A 17,008-nucleotide genomic window follows, 5' to 3' on the forward strand; every position below is an offset into this window, starting at 1 on the left:
GACGATTGATAGAGTCATAAACAAACCTTCTTCTCTCATCTCAAGGAAACAAAAGAGATCAAGGTTTCAATTACAGTTGTTCCTCGTCGTTCATGGTACGTTTTCTCTCTTTGCCTCCATTACTTTTTTACGAAAACAATTTGTGTAAGAAATTACACCATGAAGGAAGAACAATGGTCAATTTCTAGAACTATGCCATGAATGATGAAGAACGTACAATATGATATTTTCAAGCTTGTTTCTGATGGACCTTTTTAAAAATATTCCTTTGTTTAGGTGATTGTCTCATTAGTACATTCAGTGGTTAAACTTGTGGCTGCGGTGGTTTATCAACCAGTGGCTTCCGTCTCCATGTTACTTTTTTTTAGTGGTCTTCTTCCTCGGAACCTTCAATCAGAAAGACTAACCGGCCGTGAATTCATGATTAGCTAGTCCAATTTCTTGTATCTCTTCTAAAATGTTTATGTTAGTTTTCTATTTTTATAAGATTAAGGAAATTACATCAATTATGCTTTTTAAAAAATTATTTTGAAAAGAAAAACATTTTAATCGCACAGGACCAAGAAAGTAAAAGAAAATTCACTTTGAAAACAATCGGAAAATCAGGAAACTTACTCTAAATTTCCAAAAAAAATTCGAGATAATTAACAAATATAAAAATAAATTGAAAAAAGTCCAAATATAAACTATTTACTCCAAATTATAAATCCATTAGTTACTGAAATAGATTTTAGAAATTGTGAATTATATTATTTCAACCAATTTTTATTAAAATATTGTTTATTCGTAGAAAAAAATTACAAACGAAATTTCAGAGTTTAACACTTTAGTTTAGCGCGCGCTAAACAATCTGCCTTCAAATTACCAGAATCTGAAATTTGAGAGAGAAATAAATTGTGAATTTATAAACAAGAGAATCTGAACACTGAGGTTATGTTTGTAATAATCCATAATGATCATGTAGGGTGAGAAGTTGTAAAATCAAGTAATATAAGGGTCGGAAACTAATAGGGAAGAAACAAGAAAATAAGATTTCATTTTCCGAACTACCCACTGACTTGTCCGAAGTCCATCTCCTGTCTCCTCCATTAACTCGCCATTAAAACCCTTTTTCTTTCTCTCTCTGTCGGGACTCTGCAATTCTACAGTTACATAAAAAAAAAACCTTATGACCAACGAAAGACCCATTTTTTCATTACTCTTCACACAATCATAAAGTCTGCTTTTTTTCTTCCCGATGGTATGACTTAAACGGTAGTTTCCAGTTTCCCGATTAAGCTTCTCTTTCCGATGATGGTTTACAGGTTTCCGATTTGGCAAAAATTGAGGCTAATTTGGTTTGATTTTTTTAGGGTTTTGTGAAGCTGTAGCTATGGAGCTGAAGTTTGTCTTTTGCCGGAAACAATCACTCTTCTTGATTTCTTGTTTGGCTCTGCTTTATCTCGCGTCCTTGGACACTGTAAGTGATTCAAGAACTAGGGTTTCTGAACTTGCTCGAATCTTTTCACAGATTTTGAAGTGGTAATTTATGTTCGTTAGTTGATTGATCGATAAAAGGTGAAATTTTTGAAATGATTTTTTGCAGATATCAAGTGAATCAACTCAGAATGCAACTGATGTCAAGCAAAGATCTCGCAAAGGTACAAAGTTGTGATTTTGTGCTCTGATGTGAATATCATTGCTGAGAACAAGAGTCTCATGTATTTACTGTTAGTGATTCTCTATGTACAGCGTCTTGTCCTCCTGATTGGATCATTGGATCGAACCAAACGAAATGCTATGCTTACTTTAAAAACTCCACTTCATGGGAGAAGTCAGAGATGTTCTGTAGAACCTATGGTGGTCATTTAGCATCCTCTGCATCGAGTAAAGAACTCAGCTTTGTTCAAAAACTATGCAATGTGAACTCTAGTGGGTGTTGGATTGGAGGAAGAAGTCTGAATTCTTCTTCTACCTCTGGTTTCCACTGGAGCTGGTCTGATCCCAAGACGCCTCAATGGAACCAATCCATGTTTCCCAAAGTGCCAATTCGCACCCGCTGTGGCAATGGCAATGGCAGTGCATTTTGTCGTGCTAATATATGTATAGCCGTGACAAACGGCTCATCGCCAGTCTTTGGTGAAAGATGTAATGCCTCTCGTGCTTTCATTTGCGCGGTTGATTCTGGTAATGGCCTCTCTCTTTCTTCTATATTTTTGCATTTGTACTACTTAGTCCATTATAATTGTTAATTAGGGAACATTGTTAGGAGTAAGTGAACATTGTCTACAGAGAGATCTTGATCTGCCTAGTTTCTCTTCTTTGCAGATTTCAAATGTCGCAATTGTCACAAATATGTAGTTATCCTAGCTGTTGTCAGTGGTTTGATTCTCTTTACCACATTCGCCATCATATTATGGCTCCTTGTCTACAAACGAAGCAAGAAACGCCGTAAATCCCGGAAAGTATCAAATCCAGCTTCTTCCTCTTCAGCTTTAGTTCCTCCCTCATGGAAGATCTTCACCAGCGAAGAACTGAGATCAATGACAAAGAACTTCAGTGAAGCAAACCGTCTGGCCGGGGATGCGAAAACAGGTGGAACTTATACCGGTGGTTTATCAGACGGGACTAAAGTGGCGGTTAAGAGACTGAAAAGGTCTAGTTTTCAGAGGAAGAAAGAGTTTTACTCTGAGATTAGAAGAGCAGCCAAACTTCATCACCCGAATGTAGTAGCCATCAAAGGTTGTTGCTATGATCATGGAGAACGTTTCATTGTTTATGAGTTCATAGCTAGTGGACCGCTTGATAGATGGCTGCACCATGTGCCTAGAGGTGGTAGGAGCTTAGACTGGAGCATGAGGCTGAACATTGCCACAACTCTTGCCCATGGAATCGCGTAAGTCGAATCTTATAACATTAGCTTCTGTTTTGAGAAATTATGACAAGATTTAAGCTTAACTTCTAGTCTTTACGTTGGAAAAAACAGGTTTTTACATGACAAGGTCAAACCACAAGTGGTGCACCGTGACATACGTGCAAGCAATGTACTGCTGGACGAGGAGTTTGGAGCTCATTTAATGGGCGTTGGTCTCTCAAAGTTTGTTCCTTGGGAAGTAATGCAAGAGAGAACCGTAATGGCGGGTGGAACCTACGGTTACCTCGCACCCGAATACGTATACAGAAACGAGCTCACGACGAAGAGCGATGTCTACAGCTTCGGAGTCCTTTTGCTTGAGATTGTGAGCGGTCGTAGACCAACTCAAGCGGTTAACTCTTCAGTTGGGTGGCAGAGCATATTCGAATGGGCTACACCGTTGGTTCAGGCTAACATGTGGTTAGAGATTCTTGATCCGGTTATCACGTCTGGTTTACCGGAAGCAAGTGTGGTTCAGAAAGTTGTGGACTTGGTTTATTCATGTACTCAGAATGTGCCATCGATGCGTCCAAGGATGTCACATATTGTCCATCAGCTTCAGCAATTGGTCCAACCATTAGATGTAAAATAACTTATAGCTTAAGTCCCAATAATAAGAAACCTTTTTGTTTGACTGTAGAATCGAATCTTAGGAGACATTTCATTGTCCAATTACTACAATTTCATGGAAAAGGTTAAGAAACGTTGTCGTATTAGAGAAGGTTCTTGGAAGTTTATAGGATTACAGCTAAAGGTCCTTGTTAACTAAGTAGTTCTGTATAACAAAACTAAAGCTTGTTCCCTAAGTCGCAAATATATAATTTATATAATAAAACTAAAGTTTCATTGAATATACAAAGACCATATCTATCCAAAACATTTCAAAGATAAAGTCTTCGTTTGTGTATATATATCTCTTCTACTCTTATCTTTTAACAAGAAACTTATTGGTTCTTTACTTTGCTTCATAGCTTTTGCAATATTCTGATTCTGAGTATTACTTCAACATTATTCACTAAACCAACGTTTAGATTCTTCTGTATTCTTTTCATATAAAGGTTTGGTCCTTTTGTTTACCATCTTCTTGCCTCTAGAAATCCAAAACAAGATGTTTCTTCTTAGGTGCTTTAAACCCAAGTTCTACAAGAAAAGGTGTTTAAGTCTTTTGCCACTCTGTTTTGTACTTTAAAAGTTTTGAATCTTTCTGAACAATTTTATAACTAATCCTTGTTCTTGGTGAATTGCAGCAAATCTACAACCAGCTACATGAAGATTCGGCTTGATATAGTGAGGAAGAAAAGGATTGCAATGGTTAGAAATTATAAGACAGATATTGTGAACTTCCTCAATAATGGCCAAGATTATGAAGCTTACAGAAGAGTAATTAAGACTTATACTCTCTCATTATATAATACTAAGCTTTCTTTCTTACATTAAGGTTTTGCTAATCTCTTTCTTGTTACTGCAGGCAGATCTATTACTCGAAGAGCTTAGAATAATATCGTGCTACGATCTCATCGAGCGATTCTGCGATTGTATTTCTGAAAATCTCCCCCTGATGCTGAAGAAAAGGTATACATCTTTGTTATTAATCTCTAAGTTTCAGTCCAAAAGTTCTCAAAAATTACTAACTTGTTGTATTTTTTATTCTGTTTCCTTCACTTTTAGGGAATGTCCTGAAGAATGCAGAGAAGCTGTTTCCTCTTTGATATATGCAACTGCATGGGTTCCCGATGTTCCTGAACTGAAGGATCTTAGAGCCGTGTTTACTAAAAGATTTGGAAATTTTGTTGCTTCATCTGTAAATCATGAGGTTGGTTGATTATTATTAAAAACACTACACATTGTCTCATTTCTTGTACTGACAGTATGTCTTTTTGAAATCTTGCAGCTCGTTGAGAGAACTGGATCGCGAAAACTACCTTCACGAGAACTCAAGATTCTTACAGTGAAAGATATTGCGAATGAGTTTTCGATTAACTGGGATCCTACAGCTCTGAAACTGATGCTACTCAGAGAGACTTCAGCTCTGCAGGTAAATTATGTGTTGTAGAACTTTGACTAAAGAAAAAACATCGATTTCTTTGTAGGTTTTGGTTGGTCTAATGTCTGAAAAGTGTTTAGATTGAGGGGAATATGGAGACAGGAGCTGATGATCAGAAGCTTGAGACAGAGAAAAGTATGATAGATGATCAAAGCGAGGACGAATCGGTTCTTTCAGAGAGTACTTGGCGAGGAGAATTATTGTCCAAAGGCAGTTTTAGTTCTAGCTCAAGCTCGAGTTCGAGTTCTCTAAGAAGAGAATCTGTGCGGAAGAAGACGAGGAAGAAGATTTTACCTTACGGTATAATATCTCCTTCATACAATGATGAGAAAGCACAAGAAGAGGAGAAAGAAGAGAATAGAAAGAGTATGGATCAAGAAAACTCGAGGTCGCTTGGTATACAAGGCAGTAAGAGTCTCACAAGCACAAGCAATAAGGAAGTTTCCACAACAAGAGAGAACAAGAGAACGTCGTCGTTTGAAAGACCAAAGCTCTTGGATTATGATGATGTGGTGAGTCGTCTTGCAGCTCTGCGCCGGAGATAAGAAAGTGTCAAAGTAGTCATTATGTAATTAAGGGTTTCTTAATTCTCTTCGTAGTTAAAATTCATTAGTATATTCGTAATTCAATATGTAATTATCCTTATGACTTTGTAATTAGTCCACTAGTTGATTAATCTTTTAACAACGGATCGGATGAAACTTTTTATATTCATATACACTTGTTAAAATATAATCAAAGCTAAGGACAGAACGTTCTGAACGTGTTATCAAAGGTTTGAAGGAAACAACCGGTGGGCAAATCTTGTTGTATCTCAGGATTGGTCGTCTTGGCCTTTGTCAAATCATCAGTGAGAAAGCATATAATTGTTTTAATTTGATCTTACTATCAGTGGATCCATAACAAGTGCAAATAGTGTATAGTGAGAAATCCATTAGCTTATGTCATTAGAATTTTAGAAAGTAGAGATTCTTATAGAATTGTGTTTAGAACATCAAAAGATTTATGTTGTCACCCGTAACTCAGTAACCGAGTTATAAAACACAACTTTATATGAATCTCTATTTGCTAAAACCCTGATAACATAGGTTAATGGATTTTACTCATATATTGGACACTGACTCTATTATGGAATTCTTATGAACCGACTAATTTTACCATAAAATAAAGAATGATTTCGGATGAATGGAAAATGCAAATTAAACCTTGATTTCTGCATATGGTTTATTGAAAAAGTTGGAAAAAAATACATTATATCTTTTGAAGACTTGATCGAGGTTGTATCCAAAAATTTAGGAAACTATAAAGAGTTGTTATATAATGAGAATCTTGTTGAATTAGATGAAGAGAATATTTATCAATATATAATGATTCTTAATGGTTGTTTCACTCTTATGAAAGTTAAGAGTATCCCCGAATAATCGAATCATTTTTTTCTAGGTATAGGTAAAAACGTACGTACCTTAATCCTCAGAACTGGTCCTTTGCTATTAGGGCATAATACATGATGAAGCTTGTGGTTTAAGCGTCACCCATTTAAAGGTTTACAACAGTACTCTAGACATGGATTACGGTTCAAGCTTGTGTTTATTTTTTCAGTTAAATTTTTATATTTTATAATCTTTTGTTCCAAGCCGACATACAATTTTCTTTTCAAAATAGTTGTGTGTATGATTGTATCGAATCGTAGTTTACGTCCTCCAAATATTCAAGTATTTTTATTTATTATCATTTATTTTGTCGGCTAATAATTTTGTATTAAATTATGTTTTAACAAAATTTTGTATAATCAAAAGATTAGCCCAGATAAAAATATACGACCATCGTACATATTCATAACTTCATCTATGTTTTTTGGAGACAAAAAAAAAAGAACATCTTTATATAGTGAAATTGAATAGTAGACGACGAAGAATTACAAATACAAAAAGTTCAAAAAAAAAGAAAAGAAAAACGATATATTCGCTTGTTAACTTTATAACTTTATCCACGTCATTACCCCCTGAGAGTAGCCCAACGAAAAATGGAAAATTTAACCAAAAATATAGAAAAAGCCTTTTCTAACAACTGCAACGACGTCGTATCATCTTCTCTCTATTATTATTCTTCTTCTTCCTTAAAAACTTAACTCCAAAGCTTTTTGAGTTTCCATCTCTGTCTCTCTCCGATCGATCTGAAGTAGTAAGTAGCAGAGAGAGCTTTCGAGAGGAAGAAGATGGGTTGTGCCCAATCTAAGATCGAGAACGAAGAAGCTGTTACTCGTTGCAAAGACCGCAAAAAGTTGATGAAAGATGCCGTCACTGCTCGTAACGCTTTCGCCGCCGCTCACTCTGCTTACGCCATGGCTCTTAAAAACACCGGAGCTGCTCTCTCCGATTACTCCCACGGCGAATTTTTAGTCTCTTCCGCCTCCGCCGCTGCTGCTATCGCTTCTACCTCTTCTCTTCCCACCGCTATTTCTCCTCCTCCTCCTACTTCCGCCGCCGCTGTTTCTAATTCCGCCGCTTCTTCTTCTTCTTCCTCCGCCGCGATTCCTCAGTCGATTCCTGATACTCTTCCTCCTCCTCCTCCGCCTCCGCCTCTTCCTCTTCAGCGTGCTGCTACTATGCCGGAGATGAACGGTAGATCCGTTGGCGGTCCTTCTGGTAGTGGTCTCAACGGTATTGAAGAAGACGGAGCCCTAGATCACGATGATGATGATGATGATGATGAAGAATCCGAAGTGGAGAATCGTGACCGTTTGATTAGGAAATCGAGAAGCCGTGGAGGTAGTAATAGAGGAGGTAGGCCGATGATTGATGATCATCATCATCACCTAGAGGAGAAGGCGCCGCCGCCTCTTCCGGCCACTAATTCACGGCCAACTCCGCCGCCACGTCTGCATCAGCATCAACAACAGCAGCAACAACCTTTCTACGATTACTTCTTCCCTAATGTTGAGCATATGCCTGGAACCACGTTAGAAGACACTCCTCCGCAACCACCACAACCAGAGGTTTCAAAACCTCTGCCTCCCCAACCGCGGTCACCTGTTACAGAGGAAGATGATGATGATGATGATGACGATGATGATGATGAAGAAGAAGAAGAAGAGGAGGCGGTAGAGACTGTACCTGAAAGGAAAGCTCCCGTGGAGGAAAGACCGAAGAGAGTTGAGGAAGTGAGTGTTGAATTGGAAAAAGTTACTAATTTGAGAGGGATGAAGAAGAGTAAAGGTATGGCGATGGCTGGAGAGAGGAGAGGAGTGAGAATGCCGGGGACGACGAATTTGGGGAATGTATTCACTGAGCTTGATGATAACTTCTTGAAAGCTTCTGAAAGTGCTCATGAGGTTTCTAAGATGCTTGAAGCAACTAGGCTCCATTACCATTCTAACTTTGCAGATAACCGAGGTAATAATCTCTACAATTTGCTGGAGAAACAAAAGATTACTTTTTTTATTGGTTTGGTTGCTTTAAGATTATGTGTTGTTGTGACAGGACATATTGATCACTCTGCTAGAGTGATGCGTGTAATTACGTGGAATAGATCGTTTAGAGGAATACCAAATGCTGATGATGGGAAAGATGATGTCGATTTGGAAGAGAATGAAACTCATGCTACTGTTCTTGACAAATTGCTAGCATGGGAAAAGAAGCTCTATGAAGAAGTCAAGGTAACAATTTCAAAACTTGTCTCTTTTAATGCTTGTGCTTGATGAAAGATTCTTGCAGCCATGTTTAGTCTTCTGATAAAAGTCGATGTTTGTGAACGTGGTATTTGTCTCTTTGATTGTTTCGTGGTTATGCATTAGCGAACCTGACGTGTGTTTCTATTGGAAGTCTGATTTTGGGATAAATTTTTGCTGGATTTAGGCCGGTGAACTCATGAAAATCGAGTACCAGAAAAAAGTTGCTCATTTAAATCGGGTGAAGAAACGAGGTGGTCACTCAGATTCATTAGAGAGAGCCAAAGCAGCGGTTAGTCATTTGCATACAAGATACATAGTTGATATGCAGTCCATGGACTCCACAGTTTCAGAGATCAATCGTCTTCGGGATGAACAACTATACCTAAAGCTCCTTCACCTTGTCGAGGCGTAAGTTTCACTTCTTGGTAGATTTTGTTTTTGATGATGTTTTAGACGAGAAGAAGTTGAGTTTTTTTCGATTTTCTTTTTTTTTGCAGGATGGGGAAGATGTGGGAGATGATGCAAATGCATCATCAAAGACAAGCAGAGATCTCAAAGGTTTTGAGATCTCTAGACATTTCGCAAGCGGTGAAAGAAACAAATGATCATCATCACGAACGTACTATCCAGCTCTTGGCAGTGGTTCAAGAATGGCACACACAGTTTTGCAGGATGATAGATCATCAGAAAGAATACATAAAGGCACTTCTGGGATGGTTAAAGCTAAATCTCATACCTATCGAAAGTACACTCAAGGAGAAAGTATCTTCGCCTCCTCGAGTTCCCAATCCCGCAATCCATAAACTCCTCACCATTTGGTATGATCGTTTAGACAAAATCCCTGATGAAATGGCAAGAACTGCCATAATCAATTTTGCAGCGGTTATAAGCACGATAATGCAGCAGCAAGAAGATGAGATAAGTCTCAGAAACAAATGCGAAGAGACAAGAAAAGAACTGGGAAGAAAAATTAGACAATTTGAGGAGTGGTACTATAAATACATGCAAAAAAGAGGACCGGAGGGGATGAATCCGGATGGGTCAGAAGCGGATAACGATCATAAAGACGAGGTAGTTGTGAGGCAATTCAATGTAGAACAAATTAAGAAGAGGTTGGAAGAAGAAGAAGAAGCTTACCACAGACAAAGCCAACAAGTTAGAGAAAAGTCATTAGCCAGCCTTCGAACTCGCCTTCCCGAGCTTTTTCAGGCGATGTCTGAGGTTGCATATTCATGTTCGGATATGTATAGATCTGTTACGTATATGACTCAGCGGCAAAGCCAAAGCGAACGGCATCAGAAACCTAGCCAGGGACAGGGTTCGTAAGAACTCATGTAAAGATCAGGGACTCACAGACGAGTAATGTCTTCTTTTTCTATGATCTTGTATTTTTTAAGCATACACAAATACGACGTATAGTTAATTTTTTATCATTGCTTTCTTGTAGAAAGGTTTGTTACAATTAAGATTCATATAGTGTTTGATTTATAAGGAATTGTTCTGTTGAGTTATAAGAACGTTGTGTATTGAGCATTTGTAATTTTGTATAGTGATGAATCATTGGAATTTATCAACCCATATATATTATACGTACAAACCAAGGGTTTTGTGATTTAAAACTCTGTGAAACTTTACTGTGATAGTGTGACCAAATAAAAAAGCTGGCAAGTTTATGTGTTTCTTCCTCTAAGTTGAACCAAGAAGGTAATGTATGCCAAAGAGAAGAAATAGCTTTAAAGTTCATCAAACCAAAATATTGTCTTTGAAAATTCTGAAACTTTGCTAGTTCCTCAAGCTAAATAAAGACTAACAACTCGAGAGAGCTTCACATAAATGCCATCGATTAAACTCTTTTTCTTCTGTGCTTTGTCTCAATCTCATCTCTTAACTCCCTTGAATCAATTTCCTTGCGTTTGGCGATGAGCTGTCTGAGTTTTCCAGTGATGCCCCCAAGTCCGATTTGGGTGAAGAACTTGATGGAAAACAGTGTGTTTTTCAGATGGTCTTTTGGGAAGATGGACTCGAATGTCTCCTCCATGGTTGGATCATGAAGCTTTTCATTCAAAACCTTAATTCCTAATTGCTCAGAGAGTTGTAGGAAAAGGTTTTTGAGAAAGATACGTGATGAAGGAGTTGTGTCTTCCTCTGTTAACTGAACATATCCAAGAACATGCCAAGGAAGAGCGTCAGTGGCCAGGAGATGCCCAAAGAAGGTGGCTACACTCATTAACTTGTTGGTGTCGAACCGGTGCACCATAGAATATTGCTGAACAAACAGATTCTGGAAACATTCTCTGTAAACTTTGCTTCTGAGGCAGAACCGGTGTGCTAAGTGACCATAGAAGGATCGATATGTTTTCTCCTCAGTGCAACATTCTAGCACCATAACACATAGCTCCATCTCTTGACCTGGTTCTAGTCTGATCTTGAGCAGCTTATGCCCTGCTTCTTCGAAATCAAGACTTACATTATAGTTTGATAAATTGTCCTCCTGAGATTGACAAGATCAGTCTCTGTATCATCTTGTATTGCTCTATCTTCTGCTTCATTATCCTCATCATCTTCTTCTTCTAGGCCTTTATCTTGCTCCCCAAATATCTCCTTCTTCAGAAGCTCGTACTTGTTCTCATTTTGCTGGAACGCAGAGTCGGTTTTGAAGACATCAAGTGAACTCTCTGGATCGATAACATCGAGGAAAGAGATGTCATGTGTCACTTGCTCTTCTGAATCCACAAGCAGATCAAGTTCAGGACGAATTGCTGGATGACCTTTAAAACTGATTCTCCTAAGAGCAACCAAAGACTCAATCAAACAACGTGACCTATACTCCAAGTCACCTTCATGAAGAATCCTACGAAAGCTGTCGAAAATTAGGTTAAGAGCTCTACGAGACGCTTCTTGAAGCATAGCTCCACACTCTGTAACAAGTACAACAGCAACCTCGACACTATCTCCCGTAGGCTCAACGAGAAGCTTTACGACAAGCTCAAGAGCAACAGTCTCGTGAACCACACGCTGGTTCACCAAATGCGCGAGGAACCTCACGACAGCTAACAAACGAGGCTTGTCGTTACGGTCATTATAAGTCTTTCGGAATTGCAAAACCAATCTTCTCAACAACAAGTCTCCGACCAAAGGGATCCTCGAATTGACGACAGAGATCAAAGCCGCGATGACGTCGGAGAATAGAGGAGAAGCGATCTGAGATTTGATACATGATCTGCATAAAAGACCTCTGCCTCTGATGAGATTCTCTTCCAACAATTCTAAAACAACGTGACGGAGATTGTTTGTGTTTACCTTATTGACTAATCCATTGATTCGTCTACGAAGCTCGTCCCATGATTCACGCTCTACATCACGAGTCTCCTCTTTCCTCTTCAAAGCAGGTACGATGTAGCGTCCTTCCATGTCTCAGCAGAGAAAGCAAATAATTTTAATTAGGGTTTTTATGATTGTTGATAACTTGATATATACACCACGTACAACGCTCTTTACCCTTTTTTTTGTTTTTAATATTTTCCTTTTTTAAAAAAAGAAAATAAAACATTCGGTTCACATCAAATTTAGTTCACCAACACTACAGGAAATTGATTAGAGCGATAAATGAGAAGAATGTACGAAAACATGTTTACACAATAGAACCCTCTAAATGAGAAGAAGGTTTTCACTTAGGGCCACTACAACAACCAGAGCAACAACTCTTGTTACTTGTTTCCTCACTCTTTTGCAGCAAGCCAACTTCTAGATCCTCTGCTTCATCCTCCACCAGTGAAGGAGGAGGAGAAGAAGGGGAAGCACGGTAACATGCAGACACGGCTTCACGCTCATCACGTAGAAGCATCATACTATTGAGTATCACAAGCAAACAAGTTCCTGCATCTGCGAGAACAGCTGCCCAAACCAGAGGGTAACCTGCAAAACCAAGCACCATAATTGCTCCTTTTATGCTCACAGACAAAACTACATTCTCAATCACTTTCTTATGACTTCTTTTCGCTAGTCTCATCCCTTTTGGGATCTTCCTTATATCGTTTGACATAAGAATGATGTCTCCTGTCTCTGTTGCAAGTGCTGACCCAGAGATTCCCATTGAAATGCCAATGTCTGCTTTAGCTAAAGCCGGTGCATCGTTAAGCCCGTCTCCCACCATCATTGTAGCCCCTTGGCTCTTGAACTCATCGATGATTCTCGCTTTGTCTTGTGGAAGAAGTTCAGAGTGAACAATATCCAAAGCATTCCCTAACTGTCAAAATATAACTCACTGATTATATGACTCACAAAGATAAGGAGAGAGGGAAAAATAGTTAGATAATGACCTGTTCTTGAGTAGTCATGGCTGCGTCTTGGTTATCTCCTGTGAGCATTGCAGTTTTGATTCCTAAGATTTTTAGTTCCTTGAGAGCTTGAGCAACCCCATATCTACAGCCGTCCAAAAGACAGAAACTTCCGGCCAGTTTTGCTCCAATGTATATGTAACCAATGGTTTTACCCCGCTTCATATCAGCTTCAATATCCGGAACTTTATGTAACAATACATCCACAAATAAGAGATGTTGCAAATGTTAGATACATGAAGAACAAGAACAATACTAGAGACTTCCCAAAGCAATGAATGTAACTTTCAATTGAGACCTGTTAAGCATCCAGCTCTCTGTGCAATTGTTTTGTTTCCAATGTAGATATCTTGACCATCTATTCTCCCATAGACTCCTTCTCCTGGAAAGTTTTCAAAGTTCTCGACTACATCAGGCTTAGGCTCAACAGAGCTTGATCTTGCATGGTCAATAAGTGCTGCTGCCATCGGATGATTTGACTTGCTCTCGATGCTCGAGACCCTATGATGAAAACATCTCAAAAGTGTCTAACCATCCATATATATAATCTCATACACCCTATAATGGTAAATTTTGATAAAGTCAACTAAAAACATACTTACAAGTAAAGCAAAGTGTGCAGATTGATATTGTGAGAAAGAGACCTAAAATCTGAGACCGTGAACTCAGCTTTTGTAATAGTTCCTGTTTTGTCAAAAGCAATAATCTCGATCTTTGCCAGGGTCTCTAGACAATCACCAGTTTTGATCAGAAAACCGGACGTGGCTGCCTTAGTAAGAGCACAAAATGTAGCGACAGGTGTGGATAAGATAAGACCACATGGACAACCGCTTACTAACACTACGAGTGCTAAGTGAAACCAATGGCTGAGGTTGGGAACCTTTAACAAAGCCGGGATTACAGCGAAACATGCTGCTAATATAACAACAGCTGAAAAAACAACAACAACAAATGGAATCATGATCATGTTTTAAACTGAGAAAAGGAAGACTGTATATGATTCTTGTCTTCTTGATTCCTTACCTGGAGTGTAGTAGCGAGAACACTTGTCTATAAACCTTTGAGTTTTGGTTTGGGTTTTTTGTGCTTCTTCTACAAGCTTAGTCATTTTAGCAACTACGCAGTCTCGGGCTAGAGCTGTAGTTTTCACCTTGATATAACCTTAAGATAACACAGAACAGATTGTGCCAATGAGCTGAAACTATTATATGAAGACCATATCCAAGATAGGATTTAGTTTTGTACCATTGAGATTAATAGTTGCAGCCAAAACAGTAGACTCTCTTTGTTTGGAGACAGGGAAGGACTCTCCTGTCAATGTCTTCTCATCCACATCACATCTTCCATCCACCACAACTCCATCTATCGGTATACTTTCTCCAGCTTTCACTGAAACAACTGTATTGATTCTAACCTCACCTACATCGACCTCCAGTCCAGTTTCTGCTATCACTGCCTTTTGTGGTGCTAAGCTCATCAGGGACGACATCACTGTGCTTGCCTGAAAACACTTGTTACTTCAGGAACAATGTATCCAGTAATAAAAAAAAACAAAGCTAATTTTCTTCATAGTGATCCATTAGAACCAGAAACTCAACAAAAAGTAACCTTTTGAGCAGCACTTGACTCAAGCCAATCTGCAACTGAGAATAGAAACACAATTGTGGCAGCTTCTGTGAAATCTTGCATACATAGAGTTGCTATCACTGTCGAAACAAAAGTATATGCATTACCTCACCAATATATATGTATAAGCTCTTTTTGATCATCGAAAACTTAAAGAGTGATTTATGTTTCTTACCAGCAATAAGAGTGAGAGCGTTGATGTCAAGCCTGAACCGTGTAACCGAAGCAACAGCTTTAGCAAGGATGGGAAAAACACCGGCCATCACGGCAACAACAGCGAACCATTCAAGCGGACTATATAAGTATTTAAACAAGGAGAGAGCAAGCAATACACCAGACACTATTGCAAAAGGACTTGGCCATTGACTCTTCAAGCTTGTCTCTCCATATGGTCTCACACTTGCTTCTAGTCTCGCTTGATTCAGTGCCTTCACTATATATATCACACAATCAAAAAGGTTTTAGTCGTTGACTTTAAAAACTTTGGCCTCATCCATGGACAAAAAGTCAAAACGGCCGGCGATTATAAGAATAATGATTTTTGTTATTTACCGATTTGAAGCGGAGAGATCAAGAAGTTGTCGTGGACAACGATGACGGTTCTAGAAGGGACGATGACGGAGAATTCTTTGACGCCGTCAAGTGGACGGAGAACGTCTCCGACGATAGAAACCTCCGATGAACAGCAGATACCGACGACGTCAAAGTAGCTCGTCTGTATATTCATCTTCTTCGTCTCTTCACCTTCCACCATCTTGCGCTTAAGGTATCGGGACCGGAGATAACTAACGTTTTTGAAATTTCAACGAGCGAAATTAAATTTTTCATTCTATATAACGGACGACATATATATATATCAAATTTGTACATGTCAATGCTATTTTTTTTTATCTAATTATTTTTACTTATACTAGTTTAGATTTTAACATAAGAAAAAAAATGAGAATAATACAAATTTTTTTTATTATCTATACTATTAAAACAGAAGGACAAGCTGTGTCCAAACAGTCCCAAAAAAAATATATTAAAAAATATGTAAATCCAAACCTGTTGCCAAACATAACTAAAGACAGCAAAAAAATAACTAAACCAAAAAAAAAATATCTATATTTATGGAAACTATATTTTGTTTCCATAAAAAGTGGACAATTATATTCAAAAATTTTACATGTAAACATATTTTTTAAAAATTTTTTAAAAACAATAATTTATATTTAATCAATTCTAATAAAACAAATCATCATATATTTTTTTTTTTTAAATTGATATATGAAAAATAAAAAGAAAAATAAATATGTTAGATTAGGAAATAAATGACTAATCAAATTCTACAATAGCATAAAATGTAGAGTCATAATAATCAGAACTGATTATATCATAAAAATATTAATAATTATAAAATCTTAAGAAAATCATTAACAATTTTTAAATAAACTTTCTTCAACAAATCAATAATAATTTTTTTTTCTTTTTCTAAAATCAACATAATAAAAAATTTATATCACATAAAACCTTTTATTTTCACATAAAAATCTTCATAAACAATCTCGCAAATATAGCCAAAAAAAATAAATCTTTTTGAAATTTATTGATTGAAATGAGGTATTTATGTATTTCCTTAAAAAAAGAACAAATTAACAAAAATAAATTTAGACAAAAATTGAGTCTTAACATTTAAATAGATTTCAATGATAAACGTCTGTATTTAAATTCGAATAATAATAGTTATAGAAAAAAATTATTATTAGATCTTATTTTTAACAGATTTGCATATGTAACTATTTCAACTAATTTAGAATAATAGATATTAAAACTTTTTAAATTGACTTTAAATGAAAAGTATCTAAATATATGAAAATTATAATTTTGTGTATTTCATATATAATTTCTTATTATATATGACTACCATATATCAATGATTTTCTGAATTTTACAATTAACATATTATCAAATTTTCATGATTTCTTAAAAATATCTAAACAAGAAAATTGATCAAAATTCTAAAATAAAAATAAATTTAGATATTAAATTTATCTACTACGTAAACCAAATACCCCTTTTCATATACCTCTTTTTAAAAATACCCCCTTTTCAAACTTTATCAAAAAACCCACTAAAAATATTGAAATTTATCCAAATATGTGTGTAAGCTTATAAATATATACACAAATTATCTTTATATGTGTATAAAACTTTATATACCTTTGATAAATAGCGTAAAAATAAATTACAAAAACCTTATAAAAAGCGTATAAACCCTTTTAAAAACCTTATAAAACTTATAAAAACGATTTAAAACTATTTAAAACATTTTAAAATATTTGTATCGAATCTTCCAGTAGTAGTTATTATATAGAAATACCTTATAAACTATATAAAACTTTATAATTTTTTATATTTAAAAAGGGGTATTTTTGAAAATAGATAGATAAAAGGGG

The 17,008-nt window shown here is 36.8% G+C and overlaps 5 protein-coding genes across 6 annotated transcripts; 3 read left to right on the forward strand and 2 right to left on the reverse strand.

Moving 5' to 3' along the window:
• The first annotated feature begins 1,060 nt into the window (after nt 1-1,060).
• LOC17898350 (C-type lectin receptor-like tyrosine-protein kinase At1g52310) lies at nt 1,061-3,614 on the forward strand. 2 transcript variants are annotated; one of them, XM_006307097.2, is made up of 6 exons: nt 1,061-1,254; nt 1,353-1,459; nt 1,586-1,640; nt 1,732-2,166; nt 2,308-2,875; nt 2,966-3,614. In XM_006307097.2, the coding sequence occupies exons 2-6, from the start codon at nt 1,373-1,375 to the stop codon at nt 3,483-3,485; spliced, it is 1,665 nt and encodes a 554-aa protein (XP_006307159.1). In that variant the 5' UTR covers nt 1,061-1,254; nt 1,353-1,372; the 3' UTR covers nt 3,486-3,614. The 2 variants fall into 2 exon arrangements, with proteins under 2 accessions (XP_006307159.1, XP_006307160.1); XM_006307098.2 differs by having other exon boundaries at nt 1,061-1,240.
• Nucleotides 3,615-3,968: 354 nt separating this feature from the next.
• On the forward strand, nt 3,969-5,621 carry LOC17899633. Its single transcript, XM_006305115.2, has 6 exons — nt 3,969-4,045; nt 4,141-4,273; nt 4,362-4,465; nt 4,562-4,706; nt 4,785-4,928; nt 5,018-5,621. Exons 1-6 carry the CDS (start codon nt 4,002-4,004, stop codon nt 5,480-5,482), a joined length of 1,035 nt encoding a protein of 344 aa, XP_006305177.2. The 5' UTR covers nt 3,969-4,001; the 3' UTR covers nt 5,483-5,621.
• Nucleotides 5,622-7,077: 1,456 nt separating this feature from the next.
• On the forward strand, nt 7,078-10,187 carry LOC17899032 (nitrate regulatory gene2 protein). Its single transcript, XM_006306734.2, has 4 exons — nt 7,078-8,329; nt 8,417-8,592; nt 8,792-9,015; nt 9,105-10,187. The coding sequence occupies exons 1-4, from the start codon at nt 7,153-7,155 to the stop codon at nt 9,931-9,933; spliced, it is 2,406 nt and encodes an 801-aa protein (XP_006306796.1). The 5' UTR covers nt 7,078-7,152; the 3' UTR covers nt 9,934-10,187.
• Nucleotides 10,188-10,317: 130 nt separating this feature from the next.
• LOC111832592 (pre-mRNA-splicing factor cwc22) lies at nt 10,318-10,927 on the reverse strand. The gene has a single exon (XM_023789915.1). The coding sequence runs from the start codon at nt 10,862-10,864 to the stop codon at nt 10,451-10,453; it is 414 nt and encodes a 137-aa protein (XP_023645683.1). The 5' UTR covers nt 10,865-10,927; the 3' UTR covers nt 10,318-10,450.
• A 1,163-nt stretch (nt 10,928-12,090) lies between these two features.
• LOC17896969 (cadmium/zinc-transporting ATPase HMA3) lies at nt 12,091-15,361 on the reverse strand. Its single transcript, XM_006303850.2, has 9 exons — nt 15,123-15,361; nt 14,746-15,003; nt 14,553-14,650; nt 14,190-14,445; nt 13,968-14,105; nt 13,547-13,874; nt 13,243-13,445; nt 12,927-13,129; nt 12,091-12,853 (listed from the first exon to the last, which is right to left on the reverse strand). Exons 1-9 carry the CDS (start codon nt 15,322-15,324, stop codon nt 12,275-12,277), a joined length of 2,265 nt encoding a protein of 754 aa, XP_006303912.1. The 5' UTR covers nt 15,325-15,361; the 3' UTR covers nt 12,091-12,274.
• Nucleotides 15,362-17,008: the final 1,647 nt, after the last annotated feature.

This window comes from Capsella rubella, unplaced genomic scaffold (assembly GCF_000375325.1).
Source record: "Capsella rubella cultivar Monte Gargano unplaced genomic scaffold, Caprub1_0 scaffold_1, whole genome shotgun sequence".
NCBI lineage: Eukaryota > Viridiplantae > Streptophyta > Magnoliopsida > Brassicales > Brassicaceae > Capsella > Capsella rubella.